The sequence below is a fragment of the Aulonocara stuartgranti genome, assembly GCF_965226115.1.
Source record: "Aulonocara stuartgranti genome assembly, chromosome: 18".
NCBI lineage: Eukaryota > Metazoa > Chordata > Actinopteri > Cichliformes > Cichlidae > Aulonocara > Aulonocara stuartgranti.
In genome coordinates, this window is record NC_138954.1 from 4,424,561 (window position 1) to 4,442,067 (window position 17,507).

Sequence of the window (17,507 nt, forward strand, 5' to 3'; positions counted from 1 at the left end):
TTTATTGAATGCTCAAGAAATAGCCGAGGCCCGGAAAGTAGAAATTTTAATTGGGGCTTTAAGCGGTGAGGCAAAGCGTCAAGTAAGCGTGTTAGAAGAAAAAGATAGAGACCAGATTAGGAAAATATTCGCATATCTAGACTCTCTATATGGTGACAATACCTCCCTAGCGGTTTTGAGGTCGCAGTTTTTTAGCTGTATACAAAAACAAAATGAGTCGGTAAAATCTTTTACCTTAAGGTTGAGGGAGTTGCACTGCAGGCTACAACAGCGCAATCCAAATCAAGCACCTACTGAAAAGTGTTTACAGGAACAGATGCTGTTGGGCCTGCGGGAGGGCCCGTTGTCACAAACCCTGCGAGCCTACGTGCGTCACCATCCAGAAGAGGATTTTGCAACAGTCCATCGGGAGGCGTTGCTCCTAGAGGAGGAACAGTTGGGACACCAGGGATTGCAAACTACGTGCTTGGCAGTGGGTGAGTCCAGGTGTGTTAAGCCACCTTATGAACCGGACTGGAAAGAGACATTTAAAAAAGAAATTATGGAGGATGTCAAGGGTCAAATGCGAGATCTTGTTAAAGATGTTGTTAATGAAATTAAACCGCTCTTGCCACAGCAAAGCCCAGCCGGCTCAGCTTTTAATAAATCAAGGTTTAAGCCAAAGCGTTCTGGGTATGCTAATAACTGGACCCGAGAGGGAGAACCCATTTGCCATCGTTGTAAACAAGCTGGGCATATTGCCAGATTCTGTCCGAGCACACTAGACCAGCAACCACCTTTAAACTAATAAACCCCGCTGCCGAGGCCCAGGCGGTGGGGACAAGGGACTATTCAAACAATCAGGGGGCCAGTACAGCTTTTGTGGGAGAATGTCCACTCATTGAGGTGTGTATGGGAGGGGTTAAGATGACGGGATTATTAGACACAGGCTCTCAGGTTACACTAGTGCAACAGCAGGTAATGGATCTCCATTTCCCTGAAGTGAATAAAACTGACACACCCCTGTTGTTCGCCTTAAAGGCAGCCAATGGACTTGAGATACCATACTCAGGCTATGCGGTTATGGATTTTGAGGTAGAAGGGGTGGAGATACCAGAAAAAGGGGTTGTGGTTGTGAGAAATGACTGTTCCACGCACCCTTTAATTATTGGTATGAATGTTATTAGTACATGCTGGAATGATGTTTTTGCCAAGGGCAAGTCTGCTTTTCATCCTCAAAAGCTGAAGTCCCGCAGAGCATGGAAAGAGGCGTTTGCCGTCTGTCAACAGACTGCTACCACCAAGACTGATGGCTTTCTAGGCTATGTTCGACCTGCTAGCCGCAGAGGAGTCACGGTGCCCCCGAACTGTGAAATGGTGGTCTGGGGCCAGACGTGTAAAGGTAAGGGTGGGACAGAACGCTTGGCACTAGTGGAAGCCTTACCTGATGCTGGACCCTGGGGGGTAGCTCGAACCCTGTCAGTAGTCAAAGGGGGGAGGCTCCCGATCCGGGTCTGTAACCCTAATCCATACGAAGTGACTATAGGACGCTACCAGAAAATGGGCCAGTTGTATCAGGTGGAGGAGTCGGACGTGGAGATGGACAGTGATCTTAGCCTGACAATGGGATCCGATGGTGTGATCGAGGTGGGCGTAGTTGAAGCAGCTGGGCCCGAAGAGCCTGCGATCCCTGAAGAGGAGGTGAGTCAACTGCTTAACGGCATAGACTTGACCCCCCAGCAGAAGGTCGAGCTCCAGACCCTGCTGCAGAGGTGGCGAAAGGTGTTTGCTGTAAATGAGGAGGATTACGGAAGAACTGATTTGGTCCAACACCAGATCCACACAGGTGATACACCACCCATTAAACAAAAGTATCGTCCTTTACCACCACTGATGTACAAAGAGATTAAGATACTTCTAGCAGATATGCTGAAAAAAGGTGTCATTCGGGAGAGTAGCAGTCCCTGGGCAGCCCCCATTGTGTTGGTGAGGAAAAAGGATGGCAGTTGGCGATTTTGTGTAGACTACAGAAAATTAAACGCAGTAACTCATAAAGATGCGTTCCCGCTCCCCCGAATTGAAGAGACTTTAACATGTCTGACCAGAGCTGAGTGGTTTTCCACACTGGATCTTGCCAGTGGATACTGGCAAGTGGAAATGGATCCTAAGGATCGGGAGAAAACTGCATTTACCACTCCTCTGGGTTTGTTTGAGTTTGATCGCATGCCTTTTGGACTCTGTAATGCCCCTGCCACCTTCCAGCGCCTGATGCAGCGGTGTCTAAGTAGCCACCTTTCTGAATCGGTTTTGGTATATCTGGATGATATAATAATCTACTCACCTGACTTCTCTACTCATTTACAGCAATTGGAGAATGTCCTGCAGAAGCTGTGGCAACATGGTCTGAAGCTGAGGCTGGACAAATGTAAGCTGTTCCACCGTCAGGTGAAGTTCCTGGGGCATCTTGTCGACCGACAAGGGGTAAGACCGGACCCTGAGAAAATCCAAGCTGTCCAGAACTGGCCTGTTCCCTCTACCACCCGGCAGGTCAGAGCCTTCCTTGGCCTGGCAGGTTATTACAGGCGATTTGTCCCAGGGTTTGCTAGGTTGGCTCGACCTTTAAATGCTCTGCTCGTGGGAACTTCTAGCAGGTCAAGCATGCAGATCCAGTGGTCTGCTGAATGTCAGGAAGCCTTTGACAGCTTGAAATGTGCTCTGACCGAGCCCCCTATTCTGGCTTATGCAGATTTCCTGGAGCCCTTTGCACTTTATACTGATGCCAGCAATCAAGGCTTAGGTGCTGTGTTAGCTCAGGTGCAAGATGGCAAGGAACGGGTGATTGCATATGCCAGCAGGAGCTTACACCCCACCGAACGAAATGACAAAAACTATAGCTCCTTCAAACTGGAACTTTTAGCTCTAAAATGGGCCATTACTGAGAAGTTCAAGGATTACTTGACAGGTGCCAAGTTTGTCGTGTATACCGACAACAATCCTGTGGCCCACTTACAGAATGCTAGACTTGGGGCAACAGAGCAACGCTGGGTGGCACAGCTGGCATCCTTTGACTTCGAGGTTAAGTACAGGGCTGGAAAAGAGAATGCTAATGCTGATGCTCTCTCTAGATTTCCCACAGACTGTCACACAGCTTACATAAACATCACGAGTGCTCCACGTCGGGAGCCACAGGGGCTGGTGCCACAGATGAATGACTGGAAGGAGGCTCAAGAAAAGGACATGGATCTGCGCATCCTGAGGGAGCATGTGGAACAGGGAATCCCGCCTGATGCACCAACGAGGAGATCCCTGCCTAGCCCTGTACAGAAGTTATTACGGCAATGGAGAAGGCTGCAGGTTTGCGAGGGTACGCTGTGCAGAGAGGTAAGGGACCCTAACACTAACGAAATGTACCTTCAGATCCTATGTCCTGCAGAGAGACACAAGGAGGTGTGGGAGAAGTATCACGAGGCAGCGGCGCATGCGGGAGCGGAAAAGACACTGTCCAGGATACGTCGCTTCTTTTATTGGCCCAGCATGGAAGAGGAGGTGCGCGAATTCCAGCTAGGGTGCGCTGCGTGTGGCCTACGAGATAGAAATAGGCCTAGAGCCCCCTTGCATCCCGTTATTGTGTCCTATCCCCTTGAGGTTGTGGCCCTGGACTTTCTTACATTGGGGAGGCCCACAGACAGGTACCAGAATATTCTGGTTATGACTGATCTTTTCACACGGTACGCCTGGGCAGTTCCTACCAAAGACCAGACTGCTCAGACTGCGGTGCATGCTCTTTGGGCTCACGTGATTCAGACCTTCGGTTGCCCGACCAGGCTACACTCAGATAGAGGTGGTAGTTTTGAGTCTGCCCTGATGTACCAGCTGTGTAAGTGCTATGGCATTACAAAAAGCAAGACCACCCCATACCATCCGGCTGGAAATGGTGGGGTTGAGAGGATGAACCAGACGTTGCTGCACATGCTTCGGTCCTTAGAGTCAGAGAGACAACAGAGGTGGCCAGAATACCTCCCAGAGCTCTTACAAGCATACAATAATACTGTCCATAGTGCCACAGGGTATGCGCCGTCGTACCTGATGTTTGGGCGGCATTTGAGGCAGCCAGTGGATTTGAACCTAGGTGTTGAGCGGGATTCCCCATGCCACAACCTGGGAGGGTGGGTTAAGGACCATCACCAGAAACTATCTTTTGCCTATGAGATGGCTAGGAAGAAGATGAGGGCAGCAGCCACCCAAAACAAGAGGGCTTATGACCGAAGTGCGCGGGCCCTGCCGTTGGTGCCAGGCGAGAGAGTTTGGATAAGGGACAGGAATAGGCAGGGACAAGGCAAGTTGCACCCAGGTTGGAGCTCAGAGCCGTATGTGGTAGTGGAAGAAGTTGGCAATACCGGTGTAGTATATAGGGTGCGTCCGGAGAAAGGGGGGGGGAGAAGGTCCTCCATCGGAATGCACTGAAGTTGTGCGTTACCCCTGCAGCAGACTACCACTCAGAGGGGCAAGAAGTCAGCCTTGAGGGAGAGGTGCTAGTTGAGCCTCCATTTTATGGTTTTGTGCCCAGCGCTCCAGCCCAGCAGCCGGGAGAGTTGTCAGAGGTACGGCGCTCGATGAGGCCTAATTTTGGTCAGCCACCCGCCCGTTACAGGTCGCTTGATTAGGGTGACAGGGACTGTCACAGGTAAAATGTGGGGGGATGTCACACAGTGGAAAATTGTGTTTTTATATTTTGTTTTGGATCAGACTGTGTTGGTACAGGGTGTCGATTTTATTTGCATGATTTTATTGTAATAGTGATATTGCATGTTTGTTTATTGATATTCCTATTGCATGATTTTATCTCTATATTTATAGTGTGTGTTTAGTGTTGATTGAACAATATGTTTTTTTATTATTCCACTGTGGATTAAGCGGACAATTTTAGACACCTGTGAGGTGGGGGCGTTCCCCGAGGTGGCCTATCAGCCACCAAACTGACTTAAGGGAGATGGTAAGCGCAGAGACAAAAAAAGAGAGAGACACACGAAAAGTGGAGAGCTGGAAAACAAAACGTGTGCAAGCCAGCATATGAACAGAAGGACCTCCGGCCTGACTGTGGGGCGCCACGAGACATTCGGCGATCGGCCAGCATAACCCGGCGATCCAGTCCCGACGGACAGAATAGCGACCGTGGGAGGCGACGCGTGAAATCCACAGTAGGGCAGGGGTACGCCTCTGCCTGCATCTGTGAGTATCGCTTTCCCACTGTTGGGCGCTAGGAGTAGCTTTGCCGGGGAAGGGTAACAGCGGCTGCGCTGACAACGTTGCTGGCCCGTGTCTGTTGTTTCAGGGCGGAGCTACGAGGGAGGCCGTGCGAGGAGGTGGAGAGTAGCTGGACTGCACGATTGCGCACAGTCAGGTGGAGATAGGAGCCTCCTCCCTGGTCTTCTGCTGTCGAGAGTCCACATCCCGGAAGAGGAGTTCCTCTCCTGTCTCTCTCAGCTCAGGAGAATTTGCCCGTGTGTTGCTGGACTGGGAGAATTAGGACCCTGGGGGGAGTTTTTAGTATAGGGAAAAACATTCATTTAGCTTTGTATTTTTAGCGTTTAATCATTCCTGCCGGCAGGGTTTTTAGCGGGTTGTAAACACTATTTTTTTATTGTATACGGGGATTTTAGCTTGTATTTGGGGTTCAGATTGTGTTTTATCCTGAAAATAAATGGTGTGTTTGAAGCCAGCTAAGTTTCTGTGCTCTGAGCGCTGACCCACTCACTCCCCTTTCTGCTTGTATAGGCGTGGTGGTGAAGACTTAGTTCCACCAGTTTAGCGGCTACAGACACAGTGTTTCATACTGAGTACAAAGTCTTCATGAATGAGCTTCTGGCTAAAGGTTATGCTGAAAAGGTCCCGGAAGAGGAGATCAATCGCAATGATGGCAAGCTGTGGTATATACCACACCATGCAGGGCTCTAGACTAACTTTTTGACATGGGCGCACCGGTACGCCTAACTTTAAAAATTTAGGCGTACCGGCACAAAAGTTAGGCGCACTCAAATTTTTCAACCGCATCGCTTAACACTGCAGTTTTACATGTGCACTTTCTTTGGGGGGGGAAGTCCATACAGACAATATTAATTTCTAAATTATTAACTAACAAACTTGTGCTTAAAGTGCTTTGTCAATATTGTAGAAAATGTTAAAAACTTAATCATCATCTTGGCCTCCTCTGACGACCTGTTTGCTGCTGTCTGCTGCTGAAAGGCCGTGGGGAAAGGGGACACTTGGGCAGTGCATTTACTGCAGCATATAATGTGTTTTCTGGATACACTGTGCTTTTTCAGCATTCAAATATTGATGGCACCGTGTCAGAGCACTGGCTATGAATTTCAGACAGATCAGGCCTTAACTTAACAAAAAAGTTATCAATAGTTCTTTTCATCTTTTCTTATTACCCACAGCTACAGTACATCCACTTCTCTCAGGCCTAGGCTGCTCACTAGGGCTGAGTATCATCACTGATTTCTATAATCCATTCAATTCCGGTTCTCAAAGTCCTGATTTGATTCAATTTAGCCTCAGACAGTCAGAAATATTATAATTCTGATCATTTATCAGTACTGATACACATGAGACTTCATCAGAATTGTGAAAATCACAGCAGATGCCTTTGTGTGAAAGTAACTGAGAATAAAACACAGGAAAACATGAAGGAGATTTTCCTGGTCTGGCTTTTTATAGCAGATAACCTTAAAAATATTCTGCAATTTTGCATAATTTTAAGAAATTTAAATTTCTTCAGTATTGAACAGCAGAAATTAGGCTTTCTTGTCCGAGGTCATTTAAGTGAAAAAAGAAAAAGCGCTGTAAACAACGCTAGACTGGTGGGTAATAAGCGAATGAATAATGCAGAAAACAGATTTGAGACGGGAAACTGTTCCTGAAGTACAGAGAGAGAGAGAGCTGTGCAGGAAGTGTGATTTTTATCGTGGTGGAAGCAAAACAGCAAAAGTCAGAGGGAATTCATGACGACATTGATCAAATGTGAAGCGCAGTTTGCTGCTTCTTTTGCTGCAGGCTCGGTGAATTTTGGTTGGAGAGAGGCAAAACCTGCAGCTCAGAATCAGCGCAAAAAGACGTAAACACAGCGCGGACCCGAAGAATCACTAAGCTCCGACAGCGTGTCCGTGTTCAGGCCGTCGGGTGAGAAAGCCGAGAAAGACGAAGCTGATTCTGATGTGTTGGGTCCGCTCCGTGTTTAGGTCTTTGTGTGGAATCCGTTAATGAATTGATATCGCTTTATTCAAGCTACTCACCTCTCTCTTCCACCTGCACTTTCAACTGGACCACGGCCAATCAGAGAGGTCCCGCCCCTGACTATCTCTGATTGGTTTAGTCCACGATAGGGGCATAATGTGTGTCTGTTGTTGACCACACGGAGAGTTACAGAGATTTTTTTTTTGTTACCGGAACAGTTGGTCGCACCTGTGCGACCAAATATTTATTTTTAGTCGCACCACTGAAAAATTTGGTCGCATTTGCAACCAAATTGGTCGCACTCTAGAGCCCTGCCATGGTGTTTACCATCCGACCAAGAAGAAACTCAGAGTTGTGTTTGACTGTGGAATGAGTTATCAGGGAACATCTTTAAACTCCCAACTCTTACAAGGACCTGATCTTACAAGCTCTTTAATAGGAGTGATCACAAGATTCAGGAAGGAGCCAGTTGTAATTATGGGAGATATTGAATCCATGTTCCATCAAGTCATGATTCCAGCTGAAGATAAAGATCTATTGAGATTTCTCTGGTGGCCTAAAGGTGATCTGGAACAACCAACATCTGAATACAGGATGAATGTACATCTTTTCGGGGCAACTTCATCACCAAGTTGTGCCAACTTTGCACTCAGAAAGTGTGCGGATGACTTTGGACATCTCTACAGTGAGGAAGCTGTGAAGAAGTTGTTGCACTGTTTTTATGTGGACGATTGTCTTGTGTCCATTGAAACTGATGAGGAAGCAGTGTTAATGTACCACGAGTTGGTTTCTTTGTGTGCCAAAGGAGGATTTCTGCTCAAAAAGTGGATCACCAACAGACAGGGAACAGTTGGACATTTAACTTGCCGTCACCCCGATGCCCTTGACTCTGTTCTGAACTGGCCCTGCCCAGCACATCATCACCGCACCACTGCGTACCAAGACACCGAGATGACATGCAACATGTCCCCTGACTCCGAGAGAGGAGGAGAGTCATCATTTATTCTTTCACTCGCCTGCTGGAATCAATTCCTGAAAGTCACAGAGCCATAGGAATGAAAGAGTTGAACATGGAATTGGATTCCTCAATGACCGAGCGAGTTTTGGGCGTGGAATGGTGTATAAAATCAGACTCTTTTAAATTCAAGATTGTGCTCAAGGACAGACCGCTCACCAGAAGAGGAATCCTTTCAATTGTCAGTTCTATCTATGATCCTCTTGGAATGCTAAGTCCTGTGGTCTTAACTGCTAAGAAAATCCTAAGAGATCTATGCCAGGAAGGAATCGGCTGGGACAATAATGTAACCGAGCTGTTTTCCAAAAGATGGTTAACATGGCTCCAGCAGCTCCAGCTATTGAGCAAGTTTGAAGTGAGTCGTTGTTTGAAACCTGATGGATTTGGAGAAATCACGAGTGCTCAGTTGCACCATTTCTGTGATGCCAGTGAGGATGGGTATGGAACAGTGACCTATCTGCTGATTGAAAACATCTGTTCAGAACGACACTGTGCGTTTGTTATGGGAAAAGCGCGTGTCGCTCCTCTTAAATCCTTTACCATCCCGAGAATGGAGCTCATTGCAGCAACCATGGCCAGTCGATTGGATGTACTCTGGAGGAAAGAGCTGCAGATGGAACTTCTGGATTCTGTGTTTTGGACAGACAGTGCTTCTGTTCTTAAATACATCAGGAGTGAAACTTCAAGATTCAAGGTTTTTGTGGCCAACAGAGTTTCACAAATCTTAAGAGTTTCATCTTCCTCGCAATGGAGATATGTGGACACTGCCAGTAATCCAGCAGATATGGCCTCAAGAGGAGTGAAAGTCGATGTTTTTATGAAGAATACAAAGTGGTTGTCTGGGCCTCAGTATCTTCTACAATCTAGGAGTGAATGGCCTGTCTACCCAGATGACATCAGTCTGCTTGCATCTGATGATCCTGAGGTAAAAACAGTTGCCACAGTGAGTGTTGAGCAAGCTGGCGAAAATTCTGTTACTCGCTTGTTTAAACATTTTTCCACCTGGACACGTCTTAAGAAGTCAGTGGCATGGCTGTTAAAATTTAAGGACTTGCTTCTGTCCTTTGCGAAGAAAAGGAGAGAATTGTGTTCAAGCTTACCACAGTCAGAGGTCACCAAAGAGCAACAGAAATCATTTGTGGAAGAAAAGCTGAGGAACTTCAAGAGGACATCTGTGATTAAGAATCTTACAGTGGAAGATCTGGACAAAGCTGAGGTTGTCATTATCAAGTTCTGTCAGAGGAGGAGATTTTCCTTGGAGCTTGTGAGTCTGGAGAAGGGACAACCCATTATAAAATCAAGTCCTCTAAGAAGACTCTGCCCACAGCTGCAAGATGGAATTCTCAGAGTGGGTGTGAGACTCAGTAGATCATCGATGCCGGTTGAGGTGAAACATCCCATAATACTAGCAAAGGATCAACACATTTCCGAGCTCTTGCTTAGACACATACATCAGGAAGTTGGACATGGTGGTCGTAACCACATGCTGTCTAAGCTAAGAGAAAAGTACTGGTTGATTGGAGCTAGTACAGCAATAAGAAAAGTGTTATCTAAATGTGTCATCTGTCGACGTCTTAATGCTGCACCAGTGAATCAACAGATGGTGGATTTGCCCAATGAAAGAATCATTCCAGATGAACCTCCATTCACGCGGGTGGGAGTGGATTACTTCGGACCCTTCAGTGTAAAAAGTAGGAGGAGCGTGGTGAAGAGATACGGTGTTATATTCACCTGCCTTGCTATCCGTGCTGTTCACATTGAGGTTGCTCCATCACTGGATACTGACTCTTTCATTAATGCGTTCAGACGTTTCAATGCAAGAAGAGGTCAGGTTCGAGAACTGCGTTCTGACAACGGAACCAATTTTATAGGCGCTGAACGTGAACTTAGAACTGCCATTGAACATTGGAACCATGTAAAAGTCAATGACGTCTTTCTGCAAAAGGGAGTTAAATGGACATTTAATCCTCCTGGAGGTTCACATCACGGAGGAACCTGGGAGTGACTGATAAGACTGGTTCGCAAAGTACTTAATTCCATAATGAAAGTACAAAACCTGGATGAAGAAGGTCTTCATACAGTACTTTGTGAGGTTGAAGCCATCATTAACAGCCGCCCAATTACCAAAGCCTCAATGGATCCTAACGACCTGGAAGCTTTGACCCCTAATCATCTTCTTCTGTTAAAGACCTCACCGATATTACCACCAGGAGTATTCCATTCCACTGATATGTACACACACAGAAGATGGAAACAAGTCCAATACATGTCTGACTTGTTTTGGAAAAGATGGGTGAAGGAATACCTACTACAGGAACGTCAGCGATGGATTGGAGTAAAAAGGAACCTCATCGTGGGAGATCTGGTTCTCATCATGGACAGTTCGGCACCTCGAAACTCTTGGCCAATGGGACGTGTGATAAAGACTTTTCCTGACCGAAGAGGATTCGTTCGTCAAGTTCGGATTAAAACTCAGACTAGTTGCCTGGATCGACCTATTACCAAACTGTGTCTACTGCTGGAGGCAGATCACAGTTAAAGACTTCTGGGTCCAATTATCAGACTTTGATTGTATTTGGACATAAAATGTCTCTCATTTTTCTTTAAAGATAGACTTTAAGATTACCTATAGGATTCCTGCGGGTAATATTGAAATACAGTAAATGCTTGACTTTTCTCTGCATGTTTTATGTCTCCTACTTGGTTAATTATGGGTAATTATTAGAAGGGATACTAATAATTAGGGGCTGGTGTGTAGGAGCCATAATTGAATGTATTGAATTTTGATGATCACTGGGTTTTTATTTGTTTGGTTGTTATGGGAGTCACGTGGGTGCTAGCGGTGACATAAATGGGCGTTGTCACTCTGTCATTCACGGGTTTTGATTTTGACAGAGAGGAGGGCTGGGTAGCCGTAGTTTTTGTTGACCGCTGCACTACATGTTTCGCTTCGTTATATTAGAGCCTGTGATGTTGTAAGAGTTTGAATCAGGAGCCGATGATACTACTCTGTAAACTCTCAAAGCACTTTAATTAAACGAGCAAACAATTCCATCTCTCGCATTATTGCGTAACTTTGACAGCGCGTCAGGCAAATAGGCAGGCTCCATCCCCGGCCTGTAGCGACTGTGGAAGTCGCTACAATGTTCTTTATTTATTTATCTGGTAAAAAGTCTCATTGACTTTAAAATGTCTTTTTCAAAAGAGATCTGGCCAAGACCAGAAGCTCCAGTTTTCTCTGCTTCTGTTTGCAGCAGAGCAAAAAGGACAGAGAGCAAGGGACGAGAGAAGACACGAGACAAAGACGTGAACGGGACCAAATACTAACCAAGACAACCTAAACAACAAATACTGAATAAATTCAAGAGCGTAAGCCCTTGAATTCTGATTTAATAAAGTAAATCAGAATACTTTATTAATCCTGAAGGATTAATAAAGTATTCTGATTCTGATAACTAGGAAACATAAGATACACAGAGAACAGAATAATGATTAAACAAGACTCAAAAAACCACAAACACAAAACACTGGGTCAACGGCCCAGGTACCCTAACAGCCGAGGGAAAAGATGACCTCCTATTCACATCAGTATGGTATATTTTACTCCCATATCACTACTCAAAGATCATATTTTATTGTTGTAGGTTGTGGAGGTGACACACACACAAGCTGTAGTTCAACAATGACTTCATTCCTCTATTGACCTATAAAGAGGTCTTGTTACATAAGATTAAAGCTGGAAACTGACACACATAAGCCCAAACACATTGTGTTATTGTGGACGTTGAAGTCACTGCATGTGTTTTTCATGAAGATTAAACTTTCCTGTGCTGTTGGTTCTTTGTTTAATTCTGTTGATTCTTACTTTTTTGTTCCTAAAGTTTAAACTAAACCTAGTGTTCACATTTCCCCCTGTCTCGTGTAGTCAATTAGGTTCAGCTGTGTCTTTGCCATTCCATGTCTCCCCCTGTGTGTATTTATACTATGTGTCCTCGTGTGCTCCTCGCCGGTTCATCTGTGTTTTTTCCTGCATCATTCTGTGTCGTCTCCCTGCATCTCCATTTTAGGTTTCAGTTCTGTGTTGTGTTAGTTTTTTCCAGTTTAGGTTTCACCTCCTGCTGGCCTCCTTCGCCCGTTCCTAGATGCCCCTGGTCTCATATCGCACTGGACTTCATCACTGGTCTCCCACCATCCTCAGGTAACAGTTATTCTGACCATCATCGATCGGTTCTCCAAAGCTGTGCATTTCATTGCTCTGCCTAAGCTCCCATCAGCTCTGAACACCAGCCAGATTCTTACACAGCATGTGTTCACGTTATGGGTTTGGAGAGAGTTTTGCAAGGAACTAGGGGCTCAAGTCAGCTTACCATCCAGTTTCAATCTCAAACTAATGGGCAAATGGAACAGGCAAGCCACCTTGGCTTTCATACCTTGGCTCAGGCGATTAGAGGATCATCAGGGGGTCCTTTTGTCCCTCTGTGGGGGGATACTCCCACTAGTTTTAAATCTGGGACTCCCCACCATTTGATCTTAGAACTGAAGAAGCTTCTCGGATGAGAGGTGAAAAGTCTTCAAGCAACTTAAACAAGTCCAGACGCTTTTCTTTGCAAGCTGATTTGACTACGATGACCTGGATGACTGAGAACCTTCACAGACATAATAAACACAAAGTTTTTGTTCTATAACATTTTTCTATCATTGCTTTATTATGGATTAGGTGCAAGAGTTGTTAAAATGTATAATTAAATAATAGATGAATTCAATAGCAAACTGTGCCTCGTTCTCAGATGGACAGCAAGTGGAATGTGATAGATGAGATGAGGAGATGGAAGGAAGAAGAGAGGCAAAGAGTGATTCACAGGCAGAGCTTAGTTTATTTCCCAGTTTTGTTGCCTTATGGTTCCAAGCGCCATGACCAATCTTTGCGTTTTATTATTATCTCATAACACTTGTTTAATCAGCTACCCTCTCTCCTGTGGACTGTTTAATCTCTACAGTCTCAGATCAACACAGCCCTGCCCTCCAGCACTATCAGCAGCAAGAGCAGAAGCAACCCCCCAAACAGCAACATTGTACCCCATCAGGTAAAAAATGGGCTACGTTTGCTTTGCATTGTGCCCACCTGATGACAGTGATATAGTGTGATGTGATTCCATATTAGATTCTTGATGAATGTGGGTTGTTGTTCTTCAGCCTGCTTCTATGTGCCCTTTTTAACTGTGAGCACCCGCCCCTTTAAACATCTCTGCACTGCCCTGACTAAATGTATATATAAACTGTCTCTATGGTTTACAGTCTGAGTCTGACAAGCTGTCAGCTGTTCATTTCTGCTATTTGAATTGTTAAAAGAAACAAACTATTCATTTAGCAGATTAACAAAAAGAATAGAGAGGCATCCAGTTATTGACATTTATATTATTTAGTTAAAGGTTTGAACAGAAAACAATTAAACACAGAGCCTCTTCCTGCTTTCTGGAATGAATCACAGCATGAAAACCCTTCCTCTTCTTCCTGCTCTCTAGCTCAGCACCTCCTGTCTGTCCATATCTTTCTGTGTTCCCTCCCCTTTAGATCTACATTATGAAGATGGGTGTAACCAACATGTGTTAGAGCTGGCAGGCCCCATTCACAGCAGCAACACTTGTTGTTCAGATCAGACCAGTTTCTATATTAAGGAAGTGAAACTTACACAGTCACTGACACTGAGAGGAGAAATGGCGCAGAAAGGAGTTCAGCTGGACCGAGAAACCTTCTCTTGTTCGATCTGTTTGGCTCTACTGAAGGATCCGGTGACTATTCCCTGTGGACACAGCTACTGCATGAACTGTATTGAAAGCTTCTGGGATGAAGAGGAAAAGAAGAAAATCTACAGCTGCCCTCAGTGCCGGAGGACTTTCACAGCGAGGCCTGTCCTGGAGAAAAACACCATGTTAGCAGTTTTAGTGGAGGAGCTGAAGAAGACTGGACTCCAAGCTGCTCCTGCTGATCACTGCTATGCTGGACCTGAAGATGTGGCCTGTGATGTCTGCACTGGAAGAAAAATAAAAGCCTTCAAGTCCTGTTTAGTCTGTCTGGCATCTTACTGTGAGAAACACCTTCAGCCTCATTATGATGTGGCTCCATTAAAGAAACACAAGCTGGTGGAGCCCTCCAAGAAGCTCCAGGAGAACATCTGCTCTCGTCATGATGAGGTGATGAAGATGTTCTGCCGTACTGATCAGCAGAGTATCTGTTATCTCTGCTCTGTGGATGAACATAAAGGCCACGACACAGTCTCAGCTGCAGCAGAAAGGACTGAGAGGCAGAGAGAGCTGGAGGTGAGTCGACAAAACATCCAGCAGAGAATCCAGGACAGAGAGAAAGATGTGAAGCTGCTTCAACAGGAGGTGGAGGCCATCAATCAGTCTGCTGATCAAACAGTGGAGCACAGTGAGAAGATCTTCACTGAGCTGATCCATCTCATCCAGAAAAGAAGCTCTGATGTGAAGCAGCAGATCAGATCCCAGCAGGAAACTGAAGTGAGTCGAGTCAAAGAGCTTCAGGAGAAGCTGGAGCAGGAGATCACTGAGCTGAAGAGGAAAGATGCTGAGCTGAAGCAGCTCTCACACACAGAGGATCACATCCAGTTTCTACACAACTACCCCTCACTGTCAGCACTCAGTGAGTCTACAGACTCATCCAGCATCAATATCCGTCCTCTGAGCTACTTTGAGGATGTGACAGCAGCTGTGTCAGAGGTCAGAGATAAACTACAGGACATTCTGAGAGAGGAATGGACAAACATCTCACTGACAGTCACTGAAGTGGATGTTTTACTGTCAGATCCACCAGAGCCAAAGACCAGAGCTGGATTCTTAAAATATTCATGTGAAATCACACTGGATCCAAACACAGCAAACACATGGCTGTTATTATCAGAGGGGAACAGAAAAGTAACAGTAATGAATCAACAACAGTCTTATTCTGATCATCCAGACAGATTCACTGGATGGCAGCAGGTCCTGAGTAGAGAGAGTCTGACTGGACGTTGTTACTGGGAGGTGGAGTGGAGAGGGGAAGGAGTTTATGTAGCAGTCGCATACAAGAATATCAGCAGAAAAGGAGATGAATGTAGATTTGGACGTAATGACAAATCTTGGTCATTAGATTGTAACAACAACAGTTTTACATTTTGGTACAACAACATCCAAACTCCTGTCTCAGGTCCTCGTTCCTCCAGAGTAGGAGTGTACCTGGATCACAGAGCAGGTATTTTGTCCTTCTACAGCGTCTCTGAAACCATGACTCTCCTCCACAGAGTCCAGACCACATTCACTCAGCTGCTCTATGCTGGACTTTGGCTTTATTATGGAGCCACTGCTGAGTTGATTAAAGTGAAATAGACTGAAGTCTTTCATATTGTTGTAAGTTTAAATCTGTATTTTAGTTCCCTTTTAGTTTCTCTCCATCATTATTGTGGTATTTATGTGCTGCACATAAATCAGATGTCAGTCAAACATTATGGGCAGTACCTCGACATCTTCAACATGTTGTCTTGATGTTTTTACGTTTTATAGGTGGAGCTCTTTCCTGTGTCTGTTCAGCCATGGAGACTATCAATGCTTATGGATATTTTTATTTGAAAAATTTCTCCACATGACAACATAAACTTCTCTATCTTCTAAATGTTTACTGAATATTTTTCTTAGGTATTTGTATGTTGTTGTTTCTCTTCACTGATCTTAACAGAGAAGTCTACAGACCTTCCTTTATCACACAGATTTTATTCTCATTTGTACATTTATAAAGAAAACAATTAATTACAGAGCAATAAGAAATTTTAAGAAAGTGCACTATATCATAATTTATAGTAAAGTGTATTAAAGCATCGTTAGTTAGTCACTTATTTAGTTTGGAGCTGTATCATCTGACACTGTAGAAACATTTCCTCCAGCTTCAGCACAGAATGTTAAAAACAGAACTATTAATGAGAACAAACAGTAGGAACACAGTATCAGCAAACATCATGGCTTAAAATGGAGAGTAAAAATCTAAAAAGAAATAAACAAATTAGTAAAAAGGATTTCCTGTTGACATGTTATTGGTCCTATCTTGTCTGCAGCACCTCCAGGATGCTTCTTATATGTTTCTGGTTATTTTTGCACCAATTTTAGTTTTTGTCAGTAGGAAGTTCAAGTTCAACTCAGTGTGTTTGTTTGTTTTTTTCAAACTGATACCTGACCTTGAACACCAAACATCTGTCAATAAAGCAATGATATAAAATGCTTATATTAGTACTGAAAAACTGCATATCCACTTTACAAATATAAATAATGATATAAATCCACAGCTGAACTGGAGGAGCAGCTGATCTAGTTCACTCATGTGTTTCTGGACTAAGAGTTGGAGCAAATACCTTATGATTCAGTGATGTTTGTTTTTGTTCAATATTTTGTAGATCCAAGAGTGAGTTTGACTCATGATGATGATGTTCCGAATTAAACAAAGTTGGTCACAAATTCTTCAAAGCTGTTTATTAAGAATATATTCACTTGGACTCATGAGACAGGCTTGTGATCCAAGGGAGCCATCAACTGGACAATTACTGACATGACAACAAAAAAGCTAAGTACAGAGGGGGGGACAGAGGTGAAAATACTTGCTTTAAAGGATTGTAATGTTTCCTTTTAAAATAAGTCTCTAAGGTCAGACAAAGGGACAGAAACTCATAGCTTTCTACCAGCCCAATGACAAAACTATAAGTTGTTTTTTAACATCTACTTTTTCATCTATTTGGCAGTCACAGTGAAAAGTATAAACATTGGCACGCTTTGTCTTGTGATTCTGCTGTTCGTAAAAAATGACCATGCGCAAAGTACCAGACTTTAAGGCTTTGACTCGATGCCAATGGCCTGAGGAGGACAGTATTACCCTTGGACATGTGTAGTCTGCCGTCTACTCAATAGAAGAACAAGAAGCGCGGAAATGGCACAACTGTCTTCAGTTTCTGGGAGAGTTTAACAATGAGAGACTGATGATGCAGAAGAAATCTCCGTGGTTAAAAACATTAAAAACAGTCGTCCAGGATGATGAGATCCGCCACTGGCTCAGACTGCTGTATATCAGCCGGAGACCCGAGATGAAGTCACGCAGCAGGTATGTAAAACTGTGATGTTCTCAATGAACTAACACAGGAACGATCTGAGCTCAGTCTGTAAGCTAACAGGCTAAAATCAGAGAGCAGCTAATCAAACAAGTGCGTCCGTTTTTTTTAAAGGTCAACTTTTAACAATAGACT

General features: G+C 44.6%; 1 protein-coding gene across 1 annotated transcript; it reads left to right on the plus strand.

Moving 5' to 3' along the window:
• The first annotated feature begins 13,798 nt into the window (after positions 1-13,798).
• Positions 13,799-16,648, plus strand: LOC309694547 (tripartite motif-containing protein 16-like). The gene has a single exon (XM_082514729.1). It carries the CDS (start codon positions 13,945-13,947, stop codon positions 15,610-15,612), a length of 1,668 nt encoding a protein of 555 aa, XP_082370855.1. The 5' UTR covers positions 13,799-13,944; the 3' UTR covers positions 15,613-16,648.
• The last annotated feature ends 859 nt before the right edge of the window (positions 16,649-17,507 follow it).